Source organism: Aquarana catesbeiana, linkage group LG03 (genome assembly GCF_042186555.1).
Source record: "Aquarana catesbeiana isolate 2022-GZ linkage group LG03, ASM4218655v1, whole genome shotgun sequence".
Classification (NCBI taxonomy): domain Eukaryota; kingdom Metazoa; phylum Chordata; class Amphibia; order Anura; family Ranidae; genus Aquarana; species Aquarana catesbeiana.
The window spans coordinates 703,108,634-703,126,800 of record NC_133326.1 but is presented as its reverse complement, the minus strand read 5'-3'; the positions used below and the strand labels follow the sequence as shown (position 1 = coordinate 703,126,800).

The 18,167-nt window shown below is 41.7% G+C and overlaps 1 protein-coding gene across 2 annotated transcripts in view; it reads right to left on the bottom strand.

Moving 5' to 3' along the window:
- LOC141133608 (NACHT, LRR and PYD domains-containing protein 3-like) overlaps positions 1 to 18,167 on the bottom strand; it is a 219,622-nt gene that overhangs the window by 98,917 nt on the left and 102,538 nt on the right. The window contains exons 7-8 of one of the 2 annotated variants that reach the window (XM_073623084.1): positions 8,877 to 9,041; positions 5,803 to 5,967 (exon numbers count right to left, since the gene is read on the bottom strand). In XM_073623084.1, coding sequence (XP_073479185.1) covers positions 5,803 to 5,967; positions 8,877 to 9,041 — 330 coding nt within the window. The remainder of the gene's footprint in view (positions 1 to 5,802; positions 5,968 to 8,876; positions 9,042 to 18,167) is intronic. The other variant, XM_073623085.1, reaches the window with a different exon arrangement.

Below are 18,167 nucleotides of genomic sequence, written 5' to 3'. Positions count from 1 at the left end.
AAGTCTGTACCGAGCGGCCGGCTTGGATGACGTCACCTCGGCATGTGCCGATTGGTTGACTACAAGTGGGGCGTGTGCACAAAAGGCACGCTACTCGACGTCCTTCTATTCAGTTCCTGGTTACAGTTGCTTGTTACCTAAGCGGCTGTTTCATTGCAGACTCAAGCCTATTCGATATTAGCAGCAGGTATGTCCCTGGAGCCCAGACTATGCTACTGGCCCATCTTGTCCCCTTATTCCCCTCTCCTCTCTCTATATCTGTCTTCCCTTCACTAGCCCCCTCTATTATACATTTTAACTAATTTAATTACATTTACTAGTATACCATCCTTAATTAACTCTGTCTTTTTATCTGTTTGCATCCTATTAAGTCACACCACTACCATTGTATATTTGGGATGGCCAATCACCTCCTGCGACTATCTATAAATATCTGTGACTGCTGTGTGTTGTTTTTTTACACATCTAAGTAATTCTACATTGTTACCCATATGACTGGCCTATGGCTACTATGGATTACTAGTTGTTTCTAGCACTATATACTACAGTGCAAGTATATATCTTTGGCGGTCATTCTCCCCATTTTTCCTTCCCCACCTCCTCCTTTCTAACCACTTAATTACCACTATTATGGTAAGTACCTGGAATTTCTGATACTGTCAAATTACTATATTTATGAGGTTCCTGCTACTAGAGCCCACTAGTACTTACTGGTTATTAAATTCAATCTCTGTTACCTACATACCAATATCCACTGTTTTCATTCTAGACTATGTTTTTTTCAGTCAGCACTTCTTCCCCCCCCCCTCCTTCGCCTCGCCCCCTCTCCCCCCCTTTCTTCCTCCTTCCCCCCTCTTGTTTTCCTTTCCTTCCCCATCTTCCCCACCCCGCTTCCCTCCCTTCTTACCCTATCCCCTCTCTTTCTCTCCCCCACCTCTTTTCCTTTCCTTCTTCTCCTTACCCCTTCTCCCTCCCTCCCCCTCCTGTCTTGGCCCTCTTTTTTTTCCCCCATTACCCCACCCCTCCCCCCTTCTTTCCTTATCCCCTTCTTTCTCTCCCCCTTCCTTTCCCACCCTTGTCCTTCCTTTTCTCCCCCCCTTTTCTCTTGTTGCCAGCTGACATACTGCTATTCCAGGAATCACTCGATTTTTGGCTACCTGTATATATCGAGTTTGCCAATTATACTACCAGTACTTATACAAATATACCTTTGTTATTATGTTACATACGTCCCCATAGTGGACGAATATTTCCTGGGTCTTCCTTTGACCAGTACTGGCTTCTATGGGTTTTAATCTTCGCCTGTCTAGTTCGCAATGTTCATTGATTATTACCATAATAATTTTTTACAAATATTTTGTACGTATGTTTTACACTGATGTACTATCTGTTATATTTATTCTATGTCTTATACTTCAGTTCCATGCTCCTGAAGAAGCGCTAGGCGCATAACATGTTGAGCTGTAAATTGTAACATCTACCAACGACATAGCTCTCCTTTGAATCTAATACCCCCTTTTTTCATGGACTGATGTTGTACAGATTTTTGGATCTGTCTTTTTTCTCTTTTAAATTTTTTCTTCTTTCAATAAATTTCAGTTTTTAACTATATAATACCAGTTATTGTGCCTAAAAAGTCCAAGCCCACACATCTCTTTTCTATTGTAACTTGATCTTCTTGCAGAGCCTTTTTCGCCCACGGAAATTCATAAACTCATCAAACAACTACCTCTACACAAGGCCCCGGGTCCTGATGGATTCCCTAATGAATACTATAAACACTTTGCCGAACTACTAGTCCCTCTTCTTTGCAACACATATAACCAGTTCGCCAGCACAGGCAACATCCCCAAGGAGTCCCTAGATGCGTTAGTGGTTACCATTCCTAAACCAGGAAAAGCAACAGACAACCCCACTAACTACAGGCCAATATCCCTCCTAAATACGGACACTAAGCTTTATGCTAAACTTCTAGCACAACGCCTCGCAACAGCTATCCCCCTACTTATACACCCAGACCAAGTTTTCTTCGTGCCAGGCAGGCAGGTCTCAGATGACAACAGGTGGTTTATCAACCTAATACAATGGGTGAAACATAACCAAACGCCTTCTCTCTTCCTATCTTTGGATGCAGAGAAGGCGTTCGATACAGTCTACTGGCCCTACATGGAAGCGGTCCTCCGTAAGTTTGGAATATCAGGTACCTTCCTATCAGCCATACTAAGTTTATGTACTCAACCATCTGCACGTGTATGGACTTCTGGTGTTGTATCTACCCCATTTAAAATCACCAATGGCACCAGACAGGGCTGCCCCATGCCCCCTTTAATATTTGCCATGGTAATGGAACCGTTGATATCAGGAATAACAATTGGAAATACTGACCACAAAAATGGCCTCTATGCTGATGATGTCATTATTGCCCTGACAAATCCCAAGGTTTTCCTCCATGCAGTCCAAGACATCTTAGACTCATTTAGCTCAATATCCCTCTACAAGCTAAATCATAGTAAATCCCTCATGCTCAACCTGGGACTAGACAATCCAACTACTCAATCTGTCTCCAGCAATTTCCCCTTCGCTTTGGCCCAAAACTCCTTTTTACCTTATCTAGGAATCCAATTAACGTTTCCCAGCCAAACCTTACTTAGGACTAATTTGGAAGATCTCATGGGCAGGCTTGTGCCGCTAGCAAAAGACTTGAGCCATATTCCTGCCTCATGGGTTGGAAGGATTACTCAGGCCAAAATGTATCTACTTCCACATATATTATACCTATTCTGTACAATTCCTCTCCCATTGGTACAAAACCAAAAAAGAAAACTTGAAGGAATTATTAACAGCTTTATATGGCAACAAATAGCCCTAGAGTCAAGAAGACCATACTCTTGACCCCAGTCCAACAGGGAGGCCTAGGTGCTCCAGACATTCAAGTATATTACCGCGCAACAATCCTTGATCAACTAAAAGCATAGTGGTCGGATCGACACCAAACAACATGGAAGCAAATAGAATCTACCGTACTCCTTGCAAAACCTAAACATGTTTTGGCCACTACCTGGATTAATCTTAAACCAAAGCACTACATATTGGGCACCATAACTGCCTCACTAAGGGTATGGACTGCATTCTCGCAAATCAGCTTAGGTATATTACTGGATACCCTATCAACACTACCCATTGTAGCAATAGCCCTTCTGGCACCAGACTTACCCCTCACAGAATGGATAAATGCTGGTCTTTCCAATATAGGTATGCTTTTTTCCTCCTTGGGCCTGCACCCCTTCTCTCACCTGCAACATCACTTTGGTCTATCCCCTAAATCTTTTTTTTTTTACCTCCGGATAAGATCCCTTCTTTCTAAACTTCGCTGGTCGAAAACAGACTCTCCCTCACAGGCTCTGCTCAAATTTTATAACACCAACGACTCTAAAGTGAAAGGAATCTCCCTTTCTTACAAACTGCTCATTATACCAACCTTGGACCTACTGTCCTCAGCCATCCAATACTTGTCATCCTACTTAGCTCAGCCATCTTCGAAGGACCTTTGGCTGAAGGCTCTCATAAATCCCCTACATCTATCTCCCATCTGGTGGGATTGCCCACCCTTCAAAAAGATCTGGGAAAAAGTAAAGAATCTAATCTATGCATTGTGTGACATAACCATCTCAATGTCCTAACTAGATTTAGTTCTGAGTTTGTCAATTCTCTCCTGGCCTAGACACTTGCAAACGCTGGTGACACACATCCTAATAGCAGCCTGGTTGGCAATTGCAAGATCCAAAAATCGGCATATTGTTCATTCAGATGAAATTTTACTTCTGATTTTCATATCGTGTGTATGGGCCTTTAGTCCGTAGGGTTCAATATTGACTTGGCCCACCCTTTGCAGCTATAACAGCATCATCTCTTCTGGGAAGGCTGGCCATAAGGAATAGGAGTGTGTCTATGGGAATGTTTGACCATTCTTCCAGAAGCACAATTGTAAGGTCAGGCACTTATGTTGGATGAGAAAGCCTGGCTCGCAGTCTCCGCTCTAATTCATCCCAAAAGTGTTCTATTGGGTTGAGGTCAGGATTGTCAAGGCCAGTCAAGTTTCTCATTCATGTCTTTATTGACCTTGCTTTGTGCACTGCCCCAAATCATTTGGTGAAGGGGCATTATGGTAACAGGTTGTCTTTCAGGGGTTATGCTTGGCCCCTTAGTTCCAGTGAAGGGAACTCTTAAGGCATCAGCATACCAAGACATTTTGGACAATTTCATGCTCCCAACTTTGTGGAAACAGTTTGGGGATGGTCCCTTCCTGTTCCAGCATGACTATGCACCAGTGCACAAAGCAAGGTCCATAAAGACATGGATGAGCCAGTTTGGGGTGGAAGAATTTGAACTGGCCTGCACAGAGTCCTGATCTGAACACTTTTGGGATGAATTAGAGTGGAGACTGTGAGCAACATTCCCATAGACACACCCCTAAACTTTGTGGAAAGCCCTTCCAGAAGAGATGAAGCTGTTATAGCTGCAAAGGGTGGGCCAACCCAATATTGAACCTTACGGACTAAGACTGGGATGCCATTAAAGTTCATGTGCGTGTAAAGGCAGGTGTCCCAATACTTTTGGTAACATAGTGTGACATTCCAGGATTGGATAATTAGGCTCCATGCACACTGGCTTAAAAATTGCTGCCTCTACAGGAGTTTTGTGTTCTGCCTGTACAAGCAGCTCCATCTTCTCCTATGTCTCCATACACATTGGGACGATTATAGGCATATTTTGAGCTCAACGTTTAGAGGCAGAAAAAAAAGCTTCTGGTTCGTGTTTCTGAAAAAGTGTGTATAAAGGGCGCTATCTGGACAAAGGAAAAAACTTAAATATTATAGTGAATTAATAAAAGCTGTATAAGTAAATCAATAAATTAAATAAAATGTGTGTAATCAAAAAGTGCACAATTCATCAATATACATAAAAGTCCACACATTTTTATGATAAATGACTCTTCAATCAATGCTCCAACACCGTGCTCCTGAAATATGTGCTCCAATACTCCAAACCAATAGTGCTTCAATGCGCTCACCAGATTTCTCTGGCCAGCAAGTGACCATAAAGCATGAAATGTGAGAAACTGCTTCATTCAGAGGTCAGTCTCCAACAGCATCCACATCTCTCTCCTCCATACGTGGATAAATATGATCATGATCGAATGAGCAGGAATATGTAACAAAATCTCCCCAGTATCATATATCCTCCACAATATTCATCTGTCTCCTTCTCCCATCACAAGACTCTGTGGAATTGGCTCCACCACAAAGAGCCTCAGAAAGCAGGTATAGTGTAATAAAGTTTTATTTAAAAGAAAGCTGCACTTACATATGTCCAATATGATACAAAAGGCACAAAGGCAGCTCAAGGGTCTGTAGAATCTGTCCCGCACTGCTGTGTGACTAGTGGCATGTGACCTGCGTTCCAACTACCCGCGGAAGTGGAGAGTTCCTGTCAGTTTGCATGTCAAGCCTCTCTTCTATGCATTTCACACTCTGCGTGTCATTGTGTTTCTGATTGGAGCTTTATGGCAGAAAAAAATACAAAACTCTCCTAAACTTGTCTAAACTTTGTACAATAAACTATCTATAGGAAAGTTTTTTTCTGCCATGGGAACTGGTATTTTTTTAAGCTCAGTGTGCATTGAGCCTTATGGAGCCTAAAGATGGAATTTGATGACATTCTCATACTTCTTTATTATTTATGTGGTTTAGATATAAAACTGTCCCAGAATATTATTGTCTCAGTCAGTCCTGTTATACTCACTGTAATTTCTCAATCCGGCTTTTTGTCAGAGCTTCCATCAGATCCCTGAAATTAGGACCCTCCAGATTGTTCGCAGCCAGGTTCAGTGTCCTCAGTGTCTGGTTATTTATTATTCCAGATACCAGGTGGAGGCAGGACTTGTCTGTCAGGTCATTATAGAACAATCTGTAGAAGAAGAGACGACTGTTACCAAAAAAAAATGAATTTCTCCCCCAAGAATGAATGTAACTATTCTCTACATGAATGGAACTCATTTCTCTTTATTGGAATCATTAATATTAGATCACTTTATAAAAGACGATCGATCATCTACACTATTGGAGGTTTTCTATTTTTGTGGATCCCAATTACTAAATGTGACATGAGAAGTGGATGAGGTGGTGTGATCCATTCATTATTCCTGTATGGGGATTGGACCATACACACTCACACTGACCTCTAGGCTTTCATCTCCAACCTTCTGCTAAGTCTTGGATTCAGTTGTGGGGATTCATTTTGGTGGTCACAGAAGTCTCACTCATGTTGTGGAAACTTCATTGACTAAAAGTGACACCATTGTACTTTGGGATTTCCTTTGAACATCATGGTGGAGGATTTGATCTTATGGTGTGGAGACAATATTATTATTACCGTTCTTTATTTGGACCTTTTTTGAAAAGTACTAATATTGCTGCACTAATTTTATATATGCCAATTATAAATTCTCTTCATTAGTTGTAAGTGAAATAGTCTCCATACCATTGATATAAATACACTTATAGGGAGTTTTGTGTGGAGGAGTCTCACTTTTATTGTAATATTTTCACATTTATATTGTTTGAATGTTATATACTAGTGCTGCAGTCTTGCATATTATACTAGATGTGATAACTCCACCAATAGGGATCAGATATAATAATTACATTCACTACAAATATACACTTTCATACATGTGAGGAAGGGCAGATCTCCTGTAACATATTTACAGCTACTTCAATCTATATAACATAGAGCCGCTAAAACAGCGCTAAACCACTGGTCATTTTGTGGTGGTTTAGCGGTGTTTTAGCAGGGCTTTTCATGCGCTAGTGGGCCGGTGACAACAGGACCTTAAAAAAAAGGAAAAAGACCAGTTTTGCAGCGCTATCAAAGCACTTTGGAAGTGCTGCCCATTCATTTCAATGTGCTTCCAGAAGCACATTTGTGAGGTCAGGCACTAATGTTGGATGAGAAGGCCTACTTCACAGTCTCCACTCTAATTCATCCGAAATGTGTTCTATTGGAGATGAGGTCAGGACTGTCCAGATCAGTCAAGTTTCTCATTCATGTCTTTATGTGCCTTGCTTTGTGCACTGCACCAAATCATTTGGTGGAGGGGGGATTATGGTGTGGGGTTGTCTTTCAAAGGTTGGGCTTGGCCCCTTAGTTCCAGTGAAGGTAACTCTTAAGGCGTCAGCATACCAAGAGATTTTTGACAATTTCATGCTACCAACTTTGCGGGAACAGTTTGGGGAGCGCCTCTTCCTGTTCCAACATGATTGCACACCAGTGCACAAATCAAGGACAATAAAGACATGGATGAGCGAGTTTGGGGTGGAAAAACTTGACTGGCCTGCACAGAGTCCTGACCTCAACCCGATAGAACACCTTTAGGATGAATTAGAGCGGAGACTGTGAGCTAGACCTTCTCGTCCAACATCAGTGCCTGACCTCAAAATTGTGCTTCTGCAAAAATGGTCAAACATTCCCATAGACACACTCATAAACCTTTCCAGAAGAGATGAAGCTGTTATAGCTGCAAAGGGTGGGCCAACTCAATATTGAACCCTACAGTCTAAGACTGGGATGCCATTAAAGTTCATGTGTGTGTAAAGGCAGGTGTCCCAATACTTTTGGTATAATAGTGTAACAGTCCAGGATTGGATATTTAGGCTCCATGCACATTGGCTTAAAAATTGCTGTGACTACAGGAGTTTCTGCTTGTAGAAGCAGCTCTATGTTCTCCTATGTCTCCATACACATTGGGACGATTACAGGCATATTTTTAGCTCAACGTTTAGAGGCAGGAAACAAAAACCTTCTGGTTCGTGTTTCTGAAAAAGTGTGTATAAAAGGTGCTATCTGGACAAAGGAAAAAACTTAAATATTATAGTAAATTAATAAAAGCTGTATAAGTAAATCTATGCATTAAATAAAATGTTTGTAATCAAAAAGTGCACAATTTATCAATGAACATTAAAGTCCATAAATTCCTGTGATAAATGACTCTTCAATATTTGCTCCAACACCGTGTTTCTGAAATATGTGCTCAAATACTCCAAACCAATAGTGCTTCACCCGGAGTGACTATAGAATGCACTCACCAGATTTCCCCGACCAGCAAGAGACCATAAAGCATGAAATGTGAGAAACTGCTTCATTCAGAGGTCAGTCTCCATCAGATTCCACATCTATCTCTCTCTCCCCCATACATGGATAAATACGATCATGATTGAATGAGCAGGAATATGTAACAAAATCTCCCCAGTATCATATATCCTCCACAATATTCATCTGTCTCCTTCTCCCATCACAAGACTCAGTGGAATTGGCTCCACCACAAAGAGCCTCAGAAGGCAGGTATAGTGTAATAAAGTTTTATGTAAAGGAAAGCTGCACTTACATTTGTCCAATATGATACAAACGGCACAAAGGCAGCTCAAGGGTCTGTAGAATCGGTCCCGCACTGCTGTGTGTTAAGCGGCATGTGGTGTGTGTTCCAACTACCCGGCGGAAGTGGAGAGTTCCTGTCAGTTTGCGTGTCAAGCCTCTCTTCTATGCATTTCATGCTCTGCGCGTGTCATTGCGTTTCTGATTGGAGCTTTCTGGTAGAAAAAACGCTCCTAAACCCGTCTTAACTTTGTACAATAAACTTTCTATATGAAAGTTTTTCTCTGCCAAGGGAACTGACATTTTTTTAAGCCCAGTGTGCATGGAGCCTTATAGAGCCTAAAGATGCAATTTGATGACATTCTCATATTTCTATATTATTTATGTGGTTTAGATATAAAACTGTCTCAGAATATTATTGTCTCAGTCAATCCTGTTATACTCACTGTAATTCCTCTATCTGGCTTGTTGTCAGAGCTTCCATCAGATCCCTGAAATGAGGACCATCCAGCTTGTTTTCATGCAGGTCCAGTGTCCTCAGTGTCTGGTTATTTCTTATTCCAGATGCCAGGTGGGGGCAGGAACTGTCTGTCAGGTGATTATTATCCAATCTGTAGAAGAAAAGAAGAATGTTACCAGAAGAAAATTAATTTCTCCACCAGGAATGAATAACTATTCTCTACATGAATGGAACTCATTTCTCTTTATTGGAATTCACTTGGGATTCACTGGGAAGTCACTTTGATGGTCACAGAAGTCTCACTCATGTTGTGGAAACCTAATTGACTAAAAGTGACACCATTGTACTTTGGGATTTCCTTTGAACATTATGGTGGAGGATTTGATCTTATGGTGTGGAGAAGATTTTATTATTACCGTTCTTTATTTGGCCTTTTTTAAAAATGTGTACTAATATTGCTGCACTAATTTTATATAAGCTGATTATAAATTCTCTTCATTAGTTATCAGTGAAATAGTCTCCATATCATTGTTATATATTCACTTATAGGGAGTTTTGTGTGGAGGAGTCTCACTTTTATTGTTGAATGTTCATATTTATATTGTTTGAATGTTATATACTAGTGCTGCAGCCTTCCATATTATACTAGATGTGCTAATTCCACCTATAGTGATCAGGTATAACAATTACATTCACTACAAAAATACACTTCTATACATGAGGAAGGGCAGATCTCCTGTAACCTATTCACAACTACTTGAATCTATATAACATATAATGTACAAAAATACATAAACATGAAGAGCAACAAAGTTATCTTAAAAAATTGCAAACATCAAGAGAAAGTTCATAAATGTGAAAACGTGGATTTCCTACAACCCATTCACCACTACTTCCATCTCCAATCACCATACAGTGACTTGTGCAGTAAGACTCCTTTCAAACTGCAGTACCGCTAAAACAGCGCTAAAGCGCTGGTCATTTTTGCAGTGCTTTAGTGGTGTTTTAGCTGCGCTTTTCATGCGCTAGTGGGCCAGTGACAATGGGACATTAAAAAAAAGAAAAAAGACCCGTTTTGCTGAGCTTTCAAAGCACTTTGGAAGAGCTTCCCATTCATTTCAATGGGTAGGGGCATTTTGGGAGCGCTATTTAAAATGCTCATAACCCACCCTAAGATTCTGCTTGCAGGACTTTTGCCAACATCCCGCAACGCACCGCCTCGGTGTGAAAGCACTCATGCAAATGAATAGGAGGCAGTTTTCAGGTGCCATTTCTAGTGCTAAAACGCCTGAAAACTGCTTCAGTGTGAAAGGGGTCTAACAGAAATTACCAGAGATTCATCCAGATGGATTAAATGCTGATCTACTTCCACCTCTTTGCAGCAACTTCAATTAACCTCCACCACACCAGTGAGCAAACAGGTCATTCACCAAAATGTTTGGCCCCACAAGCAAGGCCCAGACACGCTTGTTTATATCCTTCCAGCAGCGACACACTGCTCAAGCCGGCTTCCGATGAGAACAGACTGTGCCACGGAATGTCAGACCTCCAGGTAGTATCTCCAATATCACCCGAGGTATCCAGATAATGGCCGCAATCACATTACATAGAAAAGAAAAAGCCTCCATAGTGCATAATCCTTATATATAAATTGAATCACAGATTGTACACTTCCTTCATATACACGACTATACACAGAACTCAGAGCACACACCGCTCCGGACTGCAGCCGTGTATGATGGAGTCCAGGCAGTGACATGGAGGCTTTTTCTTACCTCGTGTGATATTGTATTTTTGCACATTATATGTTATACAGACTGAAGTAGCTGTGAATAGGAGATCTGCCCTTGCTCACATGTATGAAAGTGCATTTAATTTTTAGTTATTGATCACTATTAGGGATGAGCCGAACACCCCCCTGTTTGGTTCGCACCAGAACTTGCGAACAGGCAAAAAATTTGTTTGAACACGCGAACACCGTTAAAGACTATGGGACACAAACATGAATAATCAAAAGTGCTAATTTTAAAGGCTTATATGCAAGTTATTGTCATAAAAATTGTTTGGGGACCTGGGTCCTGCCCCAGGGGACATGGATCAATGCAAAAAAAGTTTTTAAAACGGCCATTTTTTCTGGAGCAGTGATTCTAATAATGCTTAAAGTGAAACAATAAAAGTGTAATATTCCTTTAAATTTCGTACCTAGGGGGTGTCTACAGTATGCCTGTAAAGGGGCGCATGTTTCCCGTGTTTAGAACAGTCTGACAGCAAAATGACATTTCAAAGGAAAAAAAGTCATTTAAAACTACTCGCGGCTATCAATGAATTGCCGGTCCGACAATACACATATTAAAAGTTCATTGATAAAAACGGCATGGAATTGTGCTTGACCAGACATATGTTGAACTCCCATGCAGTCCATTGGCAAGCATACTTAAAAGACGCACACCAAAGAACAAGGCGGACCTCTCCTTGCTCCTCATCAGCTGGGATCTCCAACCCCACTATACCTTCAGTTCTCTCAGAAACCTGCACTGATAGGAATGAAGGTGTAGAATTCGGTGTTGCAAGTACTTGCAGGTAGGGATGGGCTGTCTGTTGAGTTTGACTTGAACATTGGCTGTTCGCCCGTTCACCGAATAGCGAACAATTTGGGGTGTTTGCGGGAAATTCGAAAGCCGCGGAACACCCTTTAAAAGCCTATGGGAGAAATCAAAAGTGCTAATTTTATAGGTTAATATGCAAGCTATTGTCATAAAAAGTGTTTGGGGACCTGGGTCCTGCCCCAGGGGACATGTATCAATCCAAAAAAAGTTTTAAAAACGGCCGTTTTTTCAGGAGCAGTGATTTTAATAATGCTTAAAGTGAAACAATAAAAGTGAAATATTCCTTTAAATTTCGTACCTGGGGGGTGTCTATAGTATGCCTGTAAAGTAGCACATGTTTCCCGTGTTTATAACAGTCCAAGAGCAAAATGACATTTCTAAAGGAAAAAAAGTCATTTAAAAGTACTAGCGGTACATAATGAATTGTCGGGTCTCTGCAATACTCATAAAAGTCATTGAAAAAAACGGCCTGGGATTCCCCCACAGTGCCCTTTGGGTCTGGTATGAATATTAAGGGGAACCCCGAACCAAAATTAAAAAAAAAAAATGCATGGGGGTCACCCCAAATTCCATACCAGGCCCTTCAGGTCTGGTATGGATTTTAAGGGGAACCCCGTGCCAAAATTAAGAAAAAAAAATGGTGTGGGGATCCCCCTAAAAATCCAACATGGAGAGGATGTCCCCATGTTGATGGGGACAAGGGCCTCATCCCCACAACCATTGCCTGGTGGTTGTGGGGGGTATGCGGGCGGGGGGCTTATTGGAATCTGGAAGCCCCCTTTACCCGGGTGACTCCACCCCCTCTGACATCACGGGGAAAGCCATAGGTAAGTCCGCGTGAAGTCTCAGTGCGTCAGAGGGGGCGGGGTCACCGGGTGGCCCCGCCCTCAGTTATATAAGAACTGTCAGAAGAACAGAAGCATCACACAGTGGGAACCTCCCATGGATGTGGATCATCCAAAGAACATAGCGGGGAAGAAGAAGCCAGAGGAAGATGCGGACAAGAAGACCGAAGGAAGAAGCAGAGGATCAGAGGAAGAAGCAGAGGAAGAAGTGGGGGAAGAACAAAATGGAGGAAAAAAAACGAATAAAGACCTGAAGAAGATGGAAGAAGAAGCGGGGAAAGAAGAAAACATTAATAAAGGAATTGTCAAAAACCGGCTATTGTCTAACATTTTTGACACTTTTTTTGTGAAATGGTAGGGGTACATTTGTACCCTATCACCATTTCACACAGGGGGGTCCGGGATCTGGGGGTCCCCTTGTTAAAGGGGGCTTCCAGATTACGATAAGCCCCACACATACCCCCACAATCACCGGGCAAGGGTTGTGGAGACATCCTCCCCATGTTGAGGGCATGTGGCCTGGTACGGTTCAGGAGGGGGGCTGCTCTCTCGTCCCCCCTCTTTTCCTGCGGCCTGCCAGGTTGCGTGCTCAGATAAGGGTCTGGTATGCATTTTTAGAGGGTCCCCCACGCCATTTTTTTTCTGCCACACCGTATTTGCGCAGCGGTCTTACAAGCGCACTTTGTTTGGAAAAAATACACTTTTTTGAATTAAAAAAATAAGACAGCAGTAAAGTTAGCCCAATTTTTTTTTATATTGTGAAGAATAATGTTATGTCAAGTAAATTGATACCCAACATGTCATGCTTCAAAACAGTTGCTGTTGCTCGTGGAATGGCGACAAACTTTTACCCTTAAAAATCTCCAAAGGCGACATTTAAAAAAATATACAGGTTGCATGTTTTGAGTTACAAAGTCTAGGGCTAGAGTTATTGCTCTCACTCTACCGATCGTGGCGATACCTCACATATGTGGTTTGAACACCGTTTTCATATGCGGGCGCTGCTCAGGTATGCGTTCGCTTCTGCACTCGAGCTCATCAGGACGGAGGGCATTTAAAAATGTATTTTTATTTTTCTTATTTATTTTACCTTTTATTTTTTATTTTTACACTGTTCTTTTTAAAAAAAGTGTCACTTTTATTCCTATTACAAGGAATGTAAACATCCCTTATAATAGAAAGAAAGCATGACAGGACCTCTTAACCACTTCAGCCCCGGAAGGATTTACCCCCTTCCTGACCAGAGCGTTTTTTGCGATTCGGCACTGCGTCACTTTAACTGACAATTGCGCGGTTGTGCGACGTGGCTCCCAAACAAAATTGACGTCCTTTTTTTCCCACAAATAGAGCTTTCTTTTGGTGGTATTTGATCGCCTCTGCGATTTTGATTTTTTGCGCTATAAACAAAATAAGAGCGACAATTTTGAAAAAAATGCATTATTTTTTACATTTTGCTATAATAAATATCCCCCAAAAATATATTAAAAAAAACATTTTTTTTCTTCAGTTTAGGCCGATCGTATTCTTCTACATATTTTTGGTAAAAAAAATTGCAATAAGCATTTATTAATTGGTTTGCGCAAACGTTATAGTGTTTACTAAATAGGGGATAGTTTTATGGCATTTTTATTAATAATTTTTTTTTACTAGTAATGGCGGTGATCAGTGATTTTTATTCTGACTGCGACGTTATGGCGGACATGTCGGACATTTTTGACACATTTTTGGGACCATTGTCATTTATACAGCGATCAGTGCGATTAAAAATGCATGGATTACTGTGTAAATGACACTGACAGTGAAGGGGTTAAGCACTAGGGGGCGAGGAGGGGTTAAGTATGTCCTAGGGAGTGATTACTACCTGTAGGGGGATGGACTGTGTGGGTGATGTCACTGATCTCTGCTCCGATGACAGGGATCAGTGATCGAGTGACACTTGTCACTAGGCAGAACGGGGAGATGCTGTTCACAACGGCATCTCCCCGTTCATCCGCTCCATGAGGCGATCGCGGGTATCCCCGTGGCGAACGAGTCCCGCGACCCGACTCACGGAGCTCCCGGCTAGCACGCGCCCAGATGGCGGCGTGCACGCAATGGCACGGCGGGAAATTCAAATGGACGTACAGGTACGCCCATTTGCCCAGCCGTGCCACTCTGCTGATATGCATCGGCGTGTGCCGGTCAGGAACCGGTTAAATATGAGATCTAGGGTCAAAAAGACCTCAGATCTCATATTTACACTAAAATGCCCCTCACTCAGCTCCATGTCACACAAGGGACAGCATCCGATCGCCTCCGCCGCTGCCGACGGCTCCAACAAGCGGCGGAGGGCACCTGAGCGTGGTGGGATGGAGGGGCCCTCTTCTGCCACCGATAAAAGTGATCTCATCGCGAATCCCCTGCAGATACCACTTTTATCTTAAAGCGGACCGCCCACTGAAGAAGAGGATACTGGGGTTATAGCAGCTAGTATAACGACGGTGGGCAGTTCAGAAGTGGTTAAAAGAAGTCAGGCTGTAATGTAGAGTTTGCAAACAAAGAAGTTGAAAAACAAAATGTCTAAGCTGCAGGCAACAACAATGTTCTTGCAATGGAATATTGTGGGAAGATCTGAGAGAATTGAAAGTAAATATCCGCATAGGGGACCTTTCCTTTTCAATCTGCAGTGCTTTCATTTTCTCAAAAATGCAGTATGGCAACCTGGAGGTGTTCTGTATACAGAAGATATAGAGAGATGGTGTACACAGATGGTGTACAGAAAGCCCCCTGAAAATGTCATGTCCTGCTTGTGTGATTGGCTCACTGATTTTCCCAGAAGTCTGCACTAAGATACAAGTCAGATTTTGGGCACACCTGCAACAAAAATGTCATTTTTGGTGAGATACTGCTAAAGGGAAATCACGTCTAAAGAGATGCAGACCCTGCCACTTTCCTTATTAGAGCCCTGCAAGTAAAGCCGCTGATTGATAATTATAAAATCACTCCCATTCACATTCACTCTGCACATGGACAAACAGACAGCAATTTCTTCAGAATAACAAAAGCTATGAATCTGCAACAACGTTTGTTACAATCCCTGCAATGTACATACAGTGGGGATGGAAAGTATTTAGACCCCCTTAATTTTTTCACTCTTTGTTATATTTCAGCCATTTGCTAAAATCATTTAAGTTCATTTTTTTCCTCATTAATGTACACACAGCACCCCATATTGACAGAAAAACACAGAATTGTTGACAATTTTGCAGATTTATTAAAAAAGAAAAAACTGAGGTATCACATGGTCCTAAGTATTCAGACCCTTTGCTCAGTATTTAGTAGAAGCACCCTTTTGATCTAATACAGCCATGAGTCTTTTTGGGAAAGATGCAACAAATGTTTCACACCTGGATTTGGGGATCCTCTGCCATTCCTCCTTGCAGATCCTCTCCAGTTCTGTCAGGTTGGATGGTAAACGTTGGTGGACAGCCATTTTTAGGTCTCTCCAGAGATGCTCAATTGGGTTTAAGTCAGGGCTCTGGCTGGGCCATTCAAGAACAGTCATGGAGTTGTTGTGAAGCCACCCCTTTGTTATTTTACCTGTGTGCTTAGGGTCATTGTCTTGTTGGAAGGTAAACCTTCGTCCCAGTCTGAGGTTCTGAGCACCCTGGAGAAGGTTTTCGTCCAGGATATCCCTGTACTTGGCCACATTCATCTTTCCCTCGATTGCAACCAGTCGTCCTGTCCCTGCAGATGAAAAACACCCCCACAGCATGATGCTGCCACCACCATGCTTCATTGTTGGGACTGTATTGGACAGGTGATGAGAAGTGCCTGTTTTTTTCCACACATACCGCTTAGAATTAAGGCCAAAAAGTTCTATCTTGGTCTCATCAGACCAGAGAATCTTATTTCTCACCATCTTGGAGTCCTTCAGGTGTTTTTTAGCAAACTCCATGCAGGCTTTCATGTGTCGTATAATTAAACACAGCTGGACTCAAATGAAGGTGTAGAACCATCTCAAGGATGATCAGAAGAAAAGGACAGCACCTGAGTTAAATATATGAGTGTCACAGCAAAGGATCTAAATACTTAGGATTATGTGATATTTCAGTTTTTCTTTTTTAATAAATCTGCAAAAATGTCAACAATTGTGTGTTTTTCTGTCAATATGGGGTGCTGTGTGTACATTAATGAGGAAAAAAATGAACTTAAATGATTTTAGCAAATGGCTGCAATATAACAGAGAAAAATTTAAGGGGGTCTGAATACTTTCCATCCCCACTGTAGATGAACCAGAGTGGAGGGTTTTTTCCAAGGGTCGAATGAAGGATCCTGGGAAGGCTCCAAAATCGAACCTGTATCAAAATCAATGGGATGAACGATGACCAGGGAGGAGAGGTGAGGGTTAGAAAAACACTGATAAATCAAAGTGTACAGGAATGCTTCTTATCTATGCTGATGTGACTTTTGTAGGATAACATAAAAGGCTATGGGGCTGAAGTCGCACTGAAGTCCACCAGAAACCTTTTCCAAAACTGCACTGTGCTGAGATGGTCAGAGGGGCATCATTGAATATAATTCCAATTTCCCTTGTCATGCAATTTGTGAACCCGGGCTTGAGAACTTCTAAAGTAGCATTGAAGTTGCATCAAAGTCACATCAAACGTGCAAGCAAGTAGCGCTGCATAGTCACACTGGAAATTGCATTTGGATAGTGGGAAGTGGTATGGGAAAAACACAACACATAAGTGGCAAAAACACATCATGTGTTATGTTAAATGTAACAATACAGCAAAACCACTGCAAAAATGCAGCAAAAACTGATATGCATTTTTTGTACGTTTATGATACAGAGCAGTGTGAAAGTAACCTAAAGCACACTGGTTTATTCACATATCTTCATTCACATCCACTTTTTAACATGCACTGCACCCATCCTGATTGGTTTCTATCACTCAAAAAAACAACTTCATTCATCTCTTCTTTCTGGGTAAGATTCAAAATTTCATAAGAAATGTATTTCTCTTTTGGTTACAATGACCTACCAAATGTTATGTCCAGAGGGAGTTGTAGGCCCAAAATTGCAGTACATAGCTGTCAGCATTAGATGGAGAGGGTTGCTGGTGGTATTCCCACCCTTTAACCTTCCTTTACTCTATCCAAAAAAAAAAAATGAAAGGTTTTTGCCTTTAGTTCTACCTTTAAAAGTGGATGCATACCCCATTCCTGAAAACTGACCTGGGCACATATCTGTAGTGTTTACTTATCTCTCATCAAAGCCCCTGGTCCAGTGTCTTTCTGCTTCTTGGTTCCTTTGTTATCAGCATGATAACTTCTGACAAGCTCTTTGACACAGGAGATAAAAGCAGCTGGATATTTATGTTGGGTCGAGTGCTATAAATAGATTAGCAGAGAGCTTGTCTATTCACAGAACAGCTCTGCATGTTTCTTCCTTCCTCTGCCTATGTGGAGGGGGGTTTGTGCCTTTCCTCCAATCATCTCACACACAGTGTATGCCCAAATTCCACACCCAGTGCTGGAACAGGAAGAAAAAAATCTAACACGACGTTCACTTTCTAAACAGTGTATAAAGCTGGAGACAGCAGATATACATGTAAAATGTATGTAGGAGGACTTGTTTCATCTCTGTGTATCATCTGAGGGTGTTCACTTCGCTGGGTATATGTGAGGCTTTACATTCACTTTAAGTCTTATCTGATGTACCGTATTCAGATAAATAGATGTGTACAGTCTGCATATAACTGAAAACAAATCACACTAATAATTAGTAATTTCTCTAGAAAAACACCTGAAAATACCAATTTATTACAGCAATGTGATTAT